General features: G+C 42.0%; 2 protein-coding genes across 3 annotated transcripts in view; one reads left to right on the top strand and one right to left on the bottom strand.

The window, feature by feature from the left end:
- The window catches only part of SARC_06898, a gene marked incomplete at both ends in the record, with an annotated part of 10,437 nt that extends 5,612 nt beyond the window's left edge, over positions 1–4,825 (top strand). The window contains 7 exons of one of the 2 annotated variants that reach the window (XM_014299181.1): positions 160–379; positions 1,070–1,230; positions 2,040–2,166; positions 2,459–2,588; positions 3,207–3,259; positions 3,762–3,875; positions 4,525–4,825. In XM_014299181.1, the coding sequence (XP_014154656.1) occupies positions 160–379; positions 1,070–1,230; positions 2,040–2,166; positions 2,459–2,588; positions 3,207–3,259; positions 3,762–3,875; positions 4,525–4,649 (930 nt within the window). Of the gene's footprint in view, positions 1–159; positions 380–1,069; positions 1,231–2,039; positions 2,167–2,458; positions 2,589–3,206; positions 3,260–3,761; positions 3,876–4,473 lie in introns of both variants that reach the window. The other variant, XM_014299182.1, reaches the window with a different exon arrangement.
- A 7,801-nt stretch (positions 4,826–12,626) lies between these two features.
- SARC_06899 (hypothetical protein) lies at positions 12,627–15,296 on the bottom strand (the record flags this gene model as incomplete). Its single annotated transcript, XM_014299183.1, has 2 exons — positions 12,627–13,628; positions 15,123–15,296. Coding segments are annotated over 2 exons (501 nt in total), but the record flags the coding sequence as incomplete, so codon positions are not given.
- Positions 15,297–15,546: the final 250 nt, after the last annotated feature.

The raw sequence follows: 15,546 nt of genomic DNA on the forward strand, positions 1-15,546 counted from the left end.
AGTCTCTTTCTGGTTATGCTCTACTCTCATGCGTATCTGCGATCAAGGAGTATCTCTCCTCTATACAAATAAGCAGACTCACACATGTCCGCCAAACCAGCCTGAAAGGTATTGGATTGTGTTGATATAACATGGTTTGTTTGCGCACCTGGCGTCTAGACGGAAACGACCTACGGCCGTACCATGATTGGTATTCTGGTCATGCAGGATGTCTACTTTGGCCTGTGCCTGACTCTGCTGCCGTTGTTGGAGGGTGACATGAGTGGGTCTCGGGCCGTTTGGGCGTTCTGCACCGTGGTCAAGGATATGACCATATTCAGCATAGTCAACATGCTCATCTCACACTTAGTCATGGACCGGTTTCTGTGGCTGATACGCGGTAAGTATCGAATGTGTGTCTGTGTGTTATGGTTTGTTGTTTTAGGGTTTTGGTGTAGGGTTTAGCTTGTATGTGATGAACCTATGCCTGCCGTTTCCGATGTGTGGTAGGGTGTGTGGGGTAGTGGCTCGGACGTACATTACGCGTATCTCGGGTGTAGGGCTTTAGGGTATTGTATCTCGGGTGTAGGGCCTTAGGGTACTGTATCTTGGGTGTAGGGTTTAGAGTACTGTATCTTGGGTGTAGGGTTTAGGATATAGCAACTTGTGTGTAGGTATGGTCATGTTCCGTATAATTGACATGCTGATCCCACACCTTGTAATGACCTGGTTTGTGTGGCTGGTATATGGTACTTGAAGCGTATGTAGCTGTATGTTTAAAAAAAAATGTGCTGCTTAGGTACAAATCTGGGGAGTGTTGTACTCGCGTGTGCAGGCCTTCTCCGCGGTAGTCATAGACATGACCCTCTTCGTTATCACCCTATATCTTGGACCAGTTTCTTATTCATTTTCATGTTCATATTATTATTATTTATATTATTTATATTCATATTCATGTTCATATTCATATTCATATTTATATGTATATATATAAATAAGCTTGTGCATACACATACACAAGTGCACACACATATACACACATGTACATACACACATGCGCACCCATTGACACATACACATCCTTCTACAGCTACCAAAAGCGCCGAAGTGCATCTCCTGGGCCTGCTGTTCCTGTGCATGGCGGATGTACTCTTCGCTGAATATATGAAGCTGAGTCTAGAGATTGGCTGCTTTACGGCTGGTTTGCTCATATCGTCGTCGTCGGTCAACAGGAATACTGCCAACAGCCATGTATGCTTTATGTACGTCTCTCTGAGTCGAGATCTGTCTGGCACCTGCGTGCACTGTGTTGTGGTTGAGCTGGGACATCTCTGTTTCTTGTGTACTGAGAGACGGGTCTTGTATGTGCATATTTTTATATGCGTGTATGTGCATATTTTTATATGCGTGTATGTGCATATTTTTATATGCGTGTATGTGCATTTTTGTATGTGCGTGTACGTGCAATTGTGCATGTATGTTCATGTTTGTACTTATTTCGCTCTGGAGATCCTAATTTTACTTAAGAGGCTGACGAAAAAAATTCTATATATCTGTGCGTGTACGCATGTGTCTACCCTCATCACAAACCTAGTATCATATTTGACACACCTCCACTCAAACTATGTATCATCGTGTGTATGTATATGTTCGTATGTCATTGTATGTATTAGTATGTATTTATGTAGTATGTATGCATGTATGGGGCTAGTACGTATGTGTTTGGATGTATGTCTTTGGATGTGTGTGCTATCATGTATGTTTTAGTAGTTACGTATTTGTATGTATGGATCTATTATGTGTGTGATTGTAATTGTATGTTTGTATGTATGTATGTATGTTTTAGTATTTCTTTATTTGCATGTATGGATCTGTGTGTTCGGTATGTGTGTATGTTTTAATATTTTTGTACTTGTATGTATTGATTTATCTGTGCGTGTGTGTATGTATGTATGCATTTATGTATGTATATGTGTATGCATTTATGTATGTATATGTGTTAGTATGTGTTCGTATATGCTCTCCCGTTCTCACTCCCCATATACGTCAACTCTACACAGGAAATCCTACACCTAGTTGAACCGGTGAGGGACCTTTTTGCGAGCATGTTCTTTGGAACGATAGGACTGCATGTATATCCCTCTTTTATGGTCGCGCAATGGAAGGTGCTAGTGGCGATGACGATAGGTATATACGTGTGAATGAGTGGCCTTCCTTCCTGCTGTGTGTAGTGTGGCAAAGTATATGTATATATATTAATATATATGTTTATTTTTATTTTTATGTATATAAATATATATTTATATATTTATACATATATATATATGTATAAGCATACATGCACATATTTATGGGCATGTTTGTATGTATGTATACGTGTTTGTTCTGTGTGCTGTACTACCCTTTCATAAGCAATAAACTTGACGTAGTTGCATTGGGATTTGAATGAACTTTTAATCCGAATTTATTCTCTTATCAGGTTGCATGAGTATCAAATTCTTGAGTGGGTTCTTTGTACTGCACCGTGTGTTCCATCAACTTGCTCGACCGGCAGCTTTGGCATCTCTGGGTCTTTCGCAAATCTCCGAATTTGCATTTATTCTGGCCAGGTATATTATTTTGGATTGTGTAATGTTACCTGCAATATGCATCATATAGCGATTATCGGCCGATCCTAAGCCCGAATCTGTTTTGAATAGGAAATTGTAAAGGTTTCTGGAATGTATAAGCGTATTGCATATATATATATGTGTGTGTATGTGTGTGTGTGTGTGTTTATGTATATGTTTAAGTGTATGTGTGTATGCGTATATATGTATATATATATATGTGTGTGTGTATGTATGTATGATATGTATATGTATATGTATATATATATATATCTATATACTATGTTTCATTCTAAGTATGTGTCTCGGTCAGGTACATTTTCGTGAGGTGCTGACAAGTTAAGTGACCAGCACTGACGTAGCATGAGCAGTTGATTGCTCGCTGTCTTGTCATACCATTAAAACGATACATAGAATGCCGCCCATCAGTTCACTAGGGATGGCTAGGTTCTATTGGTAGCTATACATCCCTGGCTGTTCTAGGCTCCAATCGATGATTCTGAGGTGGTGCTATGGCGGTATAAAATTGACAACGGCCCCTTCTCTTTACGAATTATTTTGAAATAATATTTATCGGCTAACCCCAACTGTTGTATTCTGAACACTTCGCCCCCGCAGTCGTGGTAAGACACTCAAGATCATCAGTCGAGAAGTCTACTTCCTGATTTTAGGTGAGTGTGCGTTCATGTGGGGCTGTGCTCACTCAGAGCCTACTACATATGATAGATGTTTACGTACTAATTTTAGGTGAGTATCCGTGACCCTAACCCCTAAACATACGGGATTCGAGGTATTCATGCGGATGTCTCGGATGTCTAGGCAACCGGTATTCGTTTATATAGGTTTAGGTTTATTCAGGGCCTACTACATATGCCACACATTCTACGTGTTTGGTGTTCACAAGTATTTGACCGCGTGCTTGCTGGGAGTTAGACGCGTATTTTCTGTATGTCTAGACTTCCGGTGCTTAAATCTGGTTCCACATTTTACGCACATGCGGTATATAAGTCATAACACGCACACACATACACACGCACACACATACATATACACGCACGCACACATACACACACACAGGTGCACATCCTATTGTACACTTGTGGTTTATATACGTATATTCCCACGCATATTTGACACGAGTATAGAAGCTGACCTGATCATTGGCACATACAGGGACCACTACTTTGACGCTGCTGTTTGTTCCGCTTCTTTTTGGTGCTCTACGGAAGGCAACAATGGGTGGCCGGCCGAACTACACGCCGGTTATTTTCAATGCCTCGTCCACAGGTGAGTTTATATATAAAACAACTATATTGATACATATATATATAGCTGTTTATACTCACATTTTGTGTGTATTTATAGATCTATATATAACTTTATCTATATATATAAATATGCATATGCATATACATAGACATTTAGATAGATAGATAGATAGATAGATATAGTCATACATATACACATATATACGTATATATAAACATATATGTATATATATAAACATACATATATATATATATATATATATATATATATATATATATATATATATATTTGCGTGTCTTGCAACCCGTCTATGGAGGTAGTAGGCCAAACTAGACGCAGGCTATAATACTATGTGAGAACCAGATAACTTAATGTATAGGTATCATAAGGTGCAAAAGTTTTACATGGACGTATACGTGTCCATGTGCATATGTATATACCCTATCTATTTATATCTATATATATATATATATATATATATAGACCGGTGTGTCGGTATGTTCTTATCAAATTGTGTGATTGGTTTATCCGCTATCTCCATCTATACCCATCATTGTAATAGCCTCTATTAAATGCATCCAATCACGATTACTCTATTTCTATGACAACCAATCAGACATGGAAGATTTACCCTTGGACAAATTCCGAATATCTCCCCAACACGTAGATTCGTCTCCGCACGGCAGTGACTTCCTATCACCCCGGAGAGAGTCTGTAGTACGCGATGGAACCGGCCACGGCGGCTCCTCGCCACAGATACGGAAACAGGGCAAGAACCTGCACGTGTTCTAGGTAGAGAATGCTCATAGACACAAACAACCTTGTTCGTAGATGATTGAGATACATCTACACCGATACACAACTAGGGCGAGAACTTACACGTGTTTGAAATAGAGATACGTATAGAAACAACCAAACCAGTAGGCCCCTAATTAGCTTGTGTTATATCTCCACATATACAAAACTAGGGCAAGACCCTGCTTTGCTCGTGTTGTAATTAGAGACACAGACAGACACAAACAACCTAACACACCTGCACTCAGCATGGGTTGTGTCTTGACATATACGTAACTAGGGCAAAAAACTTACACATGTTCTAGTTAATGATGCGTACAGGCACTAGCAAGCAAGCGTGTCCGTCATTAGCATGGGCTATACGCTGGGACGCACGCTGGTATGATTGCAATGCATTGTCTGGTATGTGGCGTAAGTTGGAGAGCGCTCAATCACCAAAAGAAAGCAATCTCTGTGCATAGATTATACGGGAGACGTGTTTCCCGATGGAGGTGTAGTAGTGTAGTTTTCCACCCTGAACGAACCAACGGCCACATCAGTGAATCGGCTCAACTACGCAAGCAGGGCAGGTGCTTAGACTTCAGGAAATATAGGGACAAAGGGATGATATGAATGCGCCAACTTAAAACAGATACACCGAGTGTAAATGTATGGCCATGGGGCATGGGGTGCAAGCAAAAATGTGCAGAGAAAGGCTAGTTTAAAGGGACAAATGTCCCAGTATTACAGCTAGAGTGAAGCACAATATGCGCCATGTGAAGGTGTGTGCGTGTCTTGGGATTAAATACTGCAGGTGCGAATGTATGGACGGGACTGATAGGGCTGTCACGTGTACAAAGAAGAGTCTGCCGTCCGCCGCGAGCCACAAATTCGTGTAGAAACGCACGCATGCGAGAGAGCCGCAATGAGCCGTTTCGTGAGTGAGTGAAAGTCTTGCAACCGCACATGCGTGTTAGAAGCCTGCTCACTTTTCACCGCAGAACGAGCGCGGATGTGTGGTGGATGTGGTGTGAAAGCGCTGCTACTACAGCCGTGGGGGGTTCATCGATCATCCTAAGGGAGACATGCCCTGCTACCAGCTCATACTTACTGGTGACGGATCGGTAAATGTCCTTTACGGGTTTGGGTAGGCTTTGACTGTATCACATGCCCCATCCCCGGCATTCCGAGATCGGTATGGATTGGCATCACCCACGCACCTGTCTGCCTACTGGCAGGATTGGCAATGGTGATAGTGACCGTCACCCCGATAGTGTGAAGAGTAGCGCATGCGAAGTGTACGAAATCCGCAAACAATCGCTATAGTCTTCCGGCTGCCTTCGTGAATGGCCAAATCTCAGGCAGGCTGGACGTAAAATTGTGTGCGTGTTGCAGTTGACAATTTTTTTTATTGACGAAAGCGATTCTGGCGACGGCTTTGATCAACCACTGGAAAGTACCTGTGAGAGTAGAACCCTTTCTGTACGGGGAGCTGTTGAACATGGCATCAGAAGACTGAGGTCCAACCATTTAGCTTGTGGCCTGGTTTTGCATTTCCATTCTATTTTTGCGGTATAACTGTCTGTCAGATGAATCTTATGCTCTAGTTGCTTATGTGGCAGAGGTGATGCGAGTGTCGTCCGGCGAACACTTCTTAGAAAGCACTCAATTTGTAAAAAGGTTAAAGCAAATAGGCAGACTCTACGAGGAATACAGCGAAATGCAGCGCTGCGTATGGCAACCCACAATCAAGAACACAACAGCCGAAGTGATTGGATATAATCAGAAGACTGTAGATACGAATAGTTTTAGATACAGCCAAGGGGAGAAGTAAAGTTGAGGGAGACTGATGCGTCATGCGGTGGGATGAACCAGTGCTATAGGTAGCGACATAAACTATTACCAACTGTAATCAGGTGGCAATGCAAATACCCACTGCAGGTCACCATGCTCAAATGTTTTTATCCATAATTCCGCCCGATCGGCGATTAAGTACCCAAACCACACTGTGCCGCTGTTTTTCCTGTCTGAAAAGTGTGATTAAATCCTTCGTACTCGGCACAACGATATCACAATCTATATCCAATATCGCGGCAGTGCGGAACATCGCACGTGTAGGTTGGCTTATGCTGTGCTACTCTAGAATGTAGTCGCCCCAGTAGTACAGGTCTCCACGGTATGTGGACAAATCATTGAAGCACAAAATCTCTAACAGAAATTTGTGCTGCTTCCATGAAACCACATTTCAGATCACGATCATTACTTGCAAATTCTTGCAATCAAGTCATTGGGGTGTTTGTACATTTACGTCCATTATAATCCATTATTGTGTATTGAGGGATCTGCCTAAAAATAATACTACGCGAATATATCGAACACGCCAACCTACTACTGTCCGTTAACATATCGCCTACTTCATATTCCTGAGGAGAAGAAAACCGTTGCCTCGTGTTTAATGTATTTGTGGTATGTACGCTATTGGATTCAGAATGGGTGCTTTCCGCGAATCTGCATGCCCTCCTTGTATAACAGGTCGGGAATAGAGTTCAAATGGAAAATTTGTGAGTCCACTGCTTTGGATTGATGAGACCAGTCCATAAAGGCCAGTCAATACGTAGCTAGGCACAGGTATGTCCTCCAAATTCACCTGATCCGAGATAGAAGTTGGCTCATGCTATCTGTAGTCACGCACGCACATACGTGTACATCAAAAATTTGGAGGTACGGAGGCTGTGGTGCGTGATGCGGTGGCAGTGCAGCGCGATCGGCGTGCGCAGGAGTCTCAGCGTCGGGCGGCTGACTTGCATCGTGTGGATGTGCCAGCGTTCGCTGTAGGTGACTGGGTACGTTACAAGACCCAAGGTGCTGGTCATGCCCGCTGAGTAGAATCAAGGAATGTGGATACAACAGCCGCCTCATCTGATAGTTCAGTAAAACTTCAGATCTATACATGAGAATATAGTCTTTACTATACCATGCTATAGTGGCCCTGCTTCGAATGGATTCGCTAATCTGAGCCACCGATTCAGTCTCGACCCCGTTTACACCACTCCACCCCATCAGTTTAATTTACAGCATCGCTGCTTGTCAACATCTCATCACATCAAAATAGTTGACAAACGATGAGGTCGAACATGTTTTGACGAGGTACATCACAAATTAAAATAACAGATACGAATACTCACTATTGAAGTTGGATTTTAATCAGCTAGATATAACTTGTCATACAAGGTTTTGCCGACGTGTAGTAATACCTCAACAGTCATTGTGCAACGACTGGGCATTCATACCGTGGTATCAAATGGGTGCTGGGCGGAGATTTTATCATTGGTTTATAAAGCTCTGCGTTGTCGTTTATCTATCGTCTCTCATTATTCGTGTCGGTGCCATTGCTAGTTGGTACTTCGAACCACCTTGTGCTAGTTTAGGTATTTCGAGAGGTACTCGGTTCGATCTACGCACGAGGTCGATAGCGAACGATGCAATTGGTGAAGCCTGTGTTGTGTCCTTGAATTGATGTCTTGACCAGTGGATATTGCAGTATATACTCCAAGCCGGGTGGAACGCAATGCTGCCAGTAGAGGATCGATATACGGTTGATAACAGCAATGTACACACGATATCGGTATCAAATGATAAGAATTCTTTAGTTGTGATCTTTTTCAGAAAAATCAAATTGGCACCTTCGCGTATTGCTGTGCCTTGAATGGATGAATACCAGGACAGCTTATGAATCGATATTGGCACGTGCCATCTGATGGCAATTCCCACGACATTATCATGCTGGTACGACACATAGGGGGGGTTAGACATTCCTAGCTTTCCAACAAGAGATCAAACGCCAAATACGCTTCTCAGGAGAGAATACTTTTTCTTTGCGTGATGTGAGGCCTGGTCACAACGGTTGTCTAGTGATGACGTTCCTTCATGTTCAGTACACGACCATGCGAGCTTTGCCCGCGCATCTTCAGCTTTGTCTTCAGTTTTCTCAATGCTATATTGTTTGACCTCCACTAGCTTGCCTCCGGACCGGTATTCGGATAACTCCATACTTGCACTACACGTGGATAAGTTCGTTGAACTAATCTGTAACACATCTGACTTTACAGATGACGCACTGGCGCTTCTGACGAATTTACTTAAATTGCGAGAAACTTCGTCCGGCGTCGCTTTATTCTCATGTGCTTCAAACTGAAGTACATTTTTACAGCTTGATGTGAATTTTGGCATTCTGGCTAATTCGATACAATTTGTTACGTACGCTAAATGGAAAATGTTTTACGAGCTGGCCTGGGAGTGTATATTACATCCAGGGACTATCGGTTTAAATGTTGTAAGCAGGTAGGTGGTATTATTTATAGTAAATGGCAAAAAATAACGGCATATGTTTACTGTTTTCGTATTCTGCCACTGGAAGGGCTGTGTTCTGGGTCAACTTTACATCTGACTCCGAGAGTCCGATGACGAGACACAGTGAACACTGAACAGTTGAACAGTAAACAATGAACATTGGTGGGTGAGTGGTGACTGGTGACTGACCACAGGAGTCTGAAACTCTGAATTCTGGACTCACACTCAGTCACTCACAGTCCACAGACTCCAGAGTCCTGACTCCAGAGCCCAGAGCCTCTCACGGGCCTCACCTCTCTCATAGGCCACAGCTCGTTGCTCTCTTTTTATTATTTTAATTTTCAAAGCAAGCGCTCTTTCAAAAATAGAAAGGCTACTCCAACTCTCTACTATTGTATATTTATAAAGACAATAAATACAGCAAACCAAAAGACCAGAATGAACTATGAAGTAGAGGTATTTCAATTTCGAGTACATATTTGTAACAAAAGTAAGTCTATTTTAATACCAGCTCCGAGCGACTGAGCTTTGTCATTTGTGTAAATTGTCTGGCTCTCTGCCTCTCTGATTGGCCTCTGAGGCCCTGGACCCCTGGGGCCTGGGCACTGGGGTCTGGGGTGAGTCACATGAGTTTTCTATAAATCAAATAAAGATACGTTTTCGTTCAACCTTTATTTCATATGCGGTCCTTTGTATGCTCATAGGTGCAACAACCGGGTCCAAACATTTAAGTTTGTATCATGTTCACAATACGAACCAGTCCTATGAAAGAACTTTGATAAGCCCTTCAGATCACATTATATCCGTTATAACGTTTAAAAAAATTGAACTTTTTTTTTGCTGGCCCTCTGGATTTGGGTCTCGAGCAGAAATCAGGTCAACACAACTTTGACCTCTCGACCAATGAAAAGATACAAGACCAGACTTCTTATTTATACATACATATGATAGTAGTGACGGATTTGGTCTACTAAAAGTTATAGCAGGTCTGTACAAGTGTACACATGTACTTGTTATATTGTTTGTTTTCTCTTTTTATAAATCTTCTGGCCCTGACGGCCTGGCGGCCGAGCTGGCGGCCTGGCGCCCTATGTATGCACCACCTCCGGGTGAACAGTGAACAGTGAACAGAGAACTGTTGGCAGTGTTGGGACTTGGAATCTTGTGGAATGTAGATATTAATATGTACTGACTACTAGTAGTATGTAGTATTTGGATAAATACTCTAAACGCAGTCTACACTCTGACACTACTCTCTCTCGTTCTTGTCATCAGTCTCTTTTTGTGCATGTCACTGTCTAGAGAGACTCTACTCTCTCTCACACTACTAGAGAGAGAGAGAGAATGACTGTGTCTAGTAGTGTCTACGCTAAAGTCTCAACATGCACCATAGTACATACTATAGATACCCAATTGGCCAATTACCTGTTGTCCTCGGCCCTGGCGGCCTGGCCGGCTGCCCCCCTTCGCCCTCACGTGGCTCATGCCCTGGCTTCGGGCCCTCTCTCTAGTAGTAGAGAGCCACATACATAGAGTCGGCTATTATTTACAATTTTACATATGGAACAATTGTAATGAAAGTTTCGTGTGTGTAAAGATGATTCACTCACCCTTCATAGCAATAAATATTGACAAAAAAGAAACACTGAACTATAGTATCACATTCGTTTCTAAAAAGCTAGTGGATCACTTGATCAATGGTGCGTGCCAGTGTGATATGTGGAATTGTGGATCAGTGGATCACTTGATCAATGATCACTGAGATTAGTCATACTCATCAGTGTTTCAGACTTACAATGTATGTGAAATCAATTTATATTTTATGCCTTATGGTGTCAAAACTTTCGGTGTTTCATTGGTTTCAAGTTTGTGAATTGTGGTTTCGTACTTTGTTGTCCATAGTTATTACTGAGCAGTCAGAACTGAGAACTCGGTCTGCACTCTGTACTCTGTACTGAGGTCTGAGTGTACTGAGTACTCTACAGGTCTCTCAATTCTCACAGTTCCACTAAATATCAGTCATAAAACTGAAAACTAAAACAGTATGTAATCACTAATCTGAACTAATACACTGTGTAATATGTATGTACAATTGTACATACTCTCCCTCTCTACAGTAGACTCGGTAGAGCATAGAGAGAGAGTAGGCAGTACATAGATACTACTAGTAGTAGTAGTAGAGTATGTGGGTAGTAGCCACTGCTGCGTTCTGCTGAATGCCAGAATCTGCACAGGGCACAGGGCACAGTGCACGTACGTTAAATTAGTATTACGTGTTTATGTATCGCCTTATCGGTTATATCAATATGTAATTTATATCAATCATGTGTTTAACTCCATTCAGTAAAAGTATGTTACTCCAGAAGTTCTATTTATATCTTTATTATAATATGAGCCAACCCAAACTTTTGAGTACCTCAGGCCTCATGACGCCTGACGGTATGTCAGTAATGAGTATTGACCTCGTCTCATTTTTAACGAAAACAAAAACAGTATGGGTCACAAATAAAAAAATTAAAAGTTCAACAAACGTATTTTTAGTCTTTTCTTCGGTTTATAAATGGCTTAACGTTTATAAATATGGTCTAGAAACCTGCATCTAATAAATACATATTGTTTTTTTTACTAAATAAAAACAAATACATAATGTCATATATACAAACATATGTAATCATTCGTAGCCATACATGCATATATTAAAACAAAAGCTGATTTCACGAATTTTTTTTCTTCGAATTAAATAATAGCCGATTCGACATGCAACAACGTTTGAACTTCAAGCCCAAGTTCCCCAAGTTCCCCATTTCCCGGAGTTCCCACATATATGCACACGTGTGTATGTGTTTGTGGATGGGTATCTTATGTATATGTGAATGTGTATGTGCATGCGTATATGGATAGACATGTGTATGTGTTTGTGGATGGGTATTTTAAGTATTTGTGAATGTGTAAGTGAATGTGTATATGGATAGACATGTGTATGTGTTTGTGGATGGGTATTTTATGTATTTGTGAATGTGTATGTGAATGTGTATATGAATAGACATGTGTATGTGTTTGTGGATGGGTATTTTATGTACATGTGAATGTGGATACGAATGCGTATATGAATAGACATGTGTATGTGTTTTTGGACGCGTATGTACATGTGAATGTGAATGTGTATGTTTATAGACATGTGTATGTGTTTGTGGATAGGTATGTATATGTGAATGTGTATCTAAATAGACGTGTTTATGGGTATGTGGATACGTGTGCGTGGGTGTATGTAAATAGGCATATCTATGGGCATGTGAATATGTATGAGTATGTGTATCTGTACGTCAATATGTATCCGGACTGAATATGCATGTGTAGCGCTTGCGAATGAGGATAGGAATGTGTATGTAGTTTGTGTGAATAGGCATGTATATCTGTATGTGGACATGTTTGTTTAGGTGGGGGGGGGAGTATGGGTGAATACTGAATAGGCATGTCTATCAGCCAACAATATCAGTATTTTAAGTTGTAGTTTTTTCGTTTCTTTGCCCGAAACAAAAGGTACGCTAACACTTGAAATGGAAAGAATTATGCTGACGTGTACACAGAGACACCGTGATACGGTACCATATGAATACAAAGCTTCCACTACCAAGTAGGTTGTTTCTATGATTCAATTTTTTATACTTCTGGCGCCTACATATAGAATTCTATATTTCATCGCCCACTAAATCAGCCAGGTTGCCTATGATGTGACCGGTCGGCACCAAGCCCCCAATTGGAGTAGGTAGAACAGTCGGCATACCAAGCGATAGGACCTGTGTCCAATAGGACACTGACCTGTGTCTGTGTCCGCGCGCTCCATACTTGAGGTCGGGGCTACTACCATGTCCCCCCACATGTTTCTGTGAATTCCAGCCGTGGATGTTGATGGGTTGCTTGTATCATTTTGCCGCAAATCTGAAGAAGCTGTAGTCGTATCCTCACATACTGTGCGTATATTATCTCTGGCAACCCCTTGTCCCCCTGGTTGAAAAAGTGAATTGTGTGTGCTCTCACTATCACTGCCGATGAACCCTCCTCACTAATTCCAGGTTTCGTGACTCCAGGGGTTGACAGATGTGATTGCGGCCCACGACCATATTGAGCTGTGGCTTCAAAGTCTTCAGAGCCCTTGCTCGTACTTTGTACTTTAAACCTCGCCCTCGAATTATTTCTAGGTATTTCGTCAGCTTCTTTCAAGCAACCTCTTGGCTGTATCTGTGTTGGTGTCTGCGTTTTTGTTTCTACTTTTGGCGGTTGTGAGTGATCATCGAGTTTCAGTTCCAGTTGCAGAATTGGTTATTCTGATTGATATCTTTTTTTCGTATCTGATTTCGGTGTGGGCTGTTGCACCTCTACGGCCTGCAGCGCAAGTGATACGGATTCATTATTACTAGCTGACATATCCGCACCAGTCTGATGACTTGGTGAGTGTAAGGTTGATGTGTTCTCCGGAGGTAGTGTTGTATTTACACTAACAGTGCTTGTATCTCTCACACTCCCTTTCTTTGTGGGATCCAGTCGCGTGACTTTGACTCTCTCATGCAGGAGATCACGCATCAGGTTTTGGTATTCCTCTACGGTTTTAGCCCCCATGGCCACGTCCATCATGGGTGTTCCGTAGATCTGGTAGATTGTGGTAAACAAGTCAAGTCTGAAAATCAGTCTATTTATCATGTATACTGTATATGAAGCATCCGTACATGTGTAATATAAGTACAGTGTCTAAAGGTGTACATGGAAAGTACATATCTTTTTCAACAGTACATCCGGCATTAACATACAAATTTGTGCGAAAATTTTGGAATAAAATTTTGAACTTAACTTTAACAAAGACGAACATTTCTGCTACGAGTAAATCCCCAAACACGTTTTGTGGCTTCATGGATCCATTAAGAATCTGCTAAGACTATCAACACCTACAACCACATCCATCATAACATATAACAACGCCCTGCCAACAGTGGATAGCTTGCCAGAACTGGAGGAGGCATATTCTCCACTACGATTGCAACAATCACGCCTTATGTGCAATTCAGCGCATACAAATAATGACATGCCTAGTCTAAACAACATACACTAATAACTAATAACACATATCAAATCAACACAAACACTTCATGGGATCCCCTTATAACTAAACGTCAACGAAATAACAGGACAGAAAGCGAAATTCACAGCCCTTACGGAAGAGCGCAGCTATCTTCGGCGAATGCTTAAAGCACTGTGCTTTGCACGCCGGCCATAACAAGGTCGGGCCATCAAAGCCAACAGATAAACACACAACTATCGTGCAGGGTAGGTCGCTGTACGTACGTGAACGAACAGCGGCTGTTCCACGACTATCCATTATGGTCGATGGTTAGGACCATGCTTACACTTATAGTAGCATCTCGCACACGACAACCATAGGCACCAGTACACAATGTGTGAAATCTTCCTGAAAGAGCACAGAAACTTGAGCCACACCGAACACCGCCGCAATCAGAACTGTATCACAAAAGCTACACAACCCGTGAAGTGTGCGCATACAGAATCATTAGACCAAACACATAAGAATCAGGAACATATGTAGCTACAGTCAGGACCAGCACAACAGTGCAGGCATAGAGTGTGAGTTGAAAGGGACTGCTGCGCTTAGTATGTGGTGACTCAGACTACTTCACAGCAACACACACACAGGATTCAACCAGCGGGCAAGAATACTACTTTACACTTACAGCCATCAATGCTGTACACGCACCTTGTGCGAGTTTCTGTTGTTGAAAGAAATGCGATTGTTACATTACCGGGCACAGCATGTGTGGTGAATATACCCACAGTACCACAACAGCAAAACACACACTGACAAGACAAGCTGTACACCTCAACTAGAACGCGCTAGCTAGTAAGTATAGGATCAATACGAAACCACCCAAAGCAATCCCAACAATACCCGCACCTTGTGCGAGTTCCTGCAACTAAACAGAAATATGTTGTTACACTGCTGCGCTCGGGTGTAGTGATATGACCAACAAAACTACCACCGCAACACCACACACGGAGACTAAATATCTCAACCAGCCCGCGCTGTCATGAAATATACTCCAAAACCCACAGCAATCACATCGGCGTACACACCTTGTGTGCGTTCCTGTAACTGAAAGGAAAGCGGTTGTTCCACTGCTGAGACCTGTTGACGGTGATGTTCTCTATGTGCTTATTGCGCAAGGCTCGGCTATAGACCTTCTTCGGCGCGTAAGCGGACTCCAACTCAGGCATTACTATGGGACCATACCTGGCGGCAGTTAGACTCTATGGCATGATGTATGATGTATAAAACTAGCATTAAATACGAAGTAAATATGCAGATAAATAACAAATAGGCGCATAAAACCAGTTAGACTATGTCTCATTCATCTCTGCCGGCGGGATGTATGCATTCATAAGCGAGTAACGTCAACTTGGACACTAATTAGATTACAATGTGACGACCTACCCTCAACCAAACTCATGGCCACTATCACAAGGAAGTATATATATCAATATATATATATATATATTT

This window comes from Sphaeroforma arctica (genome assembly GCF_001186125.1).
Source record: "Sphaeroforma arctica JP610 unplaced genomic scaffold supercont1.516, whole genome shotgun sequence".
In the NCBI taxonomy this organism is placed as follows: Eukaryota; class Ichthyosporea; order Ichthyophonida; genus Sphaeroforma; species Sphaeroforma arctica.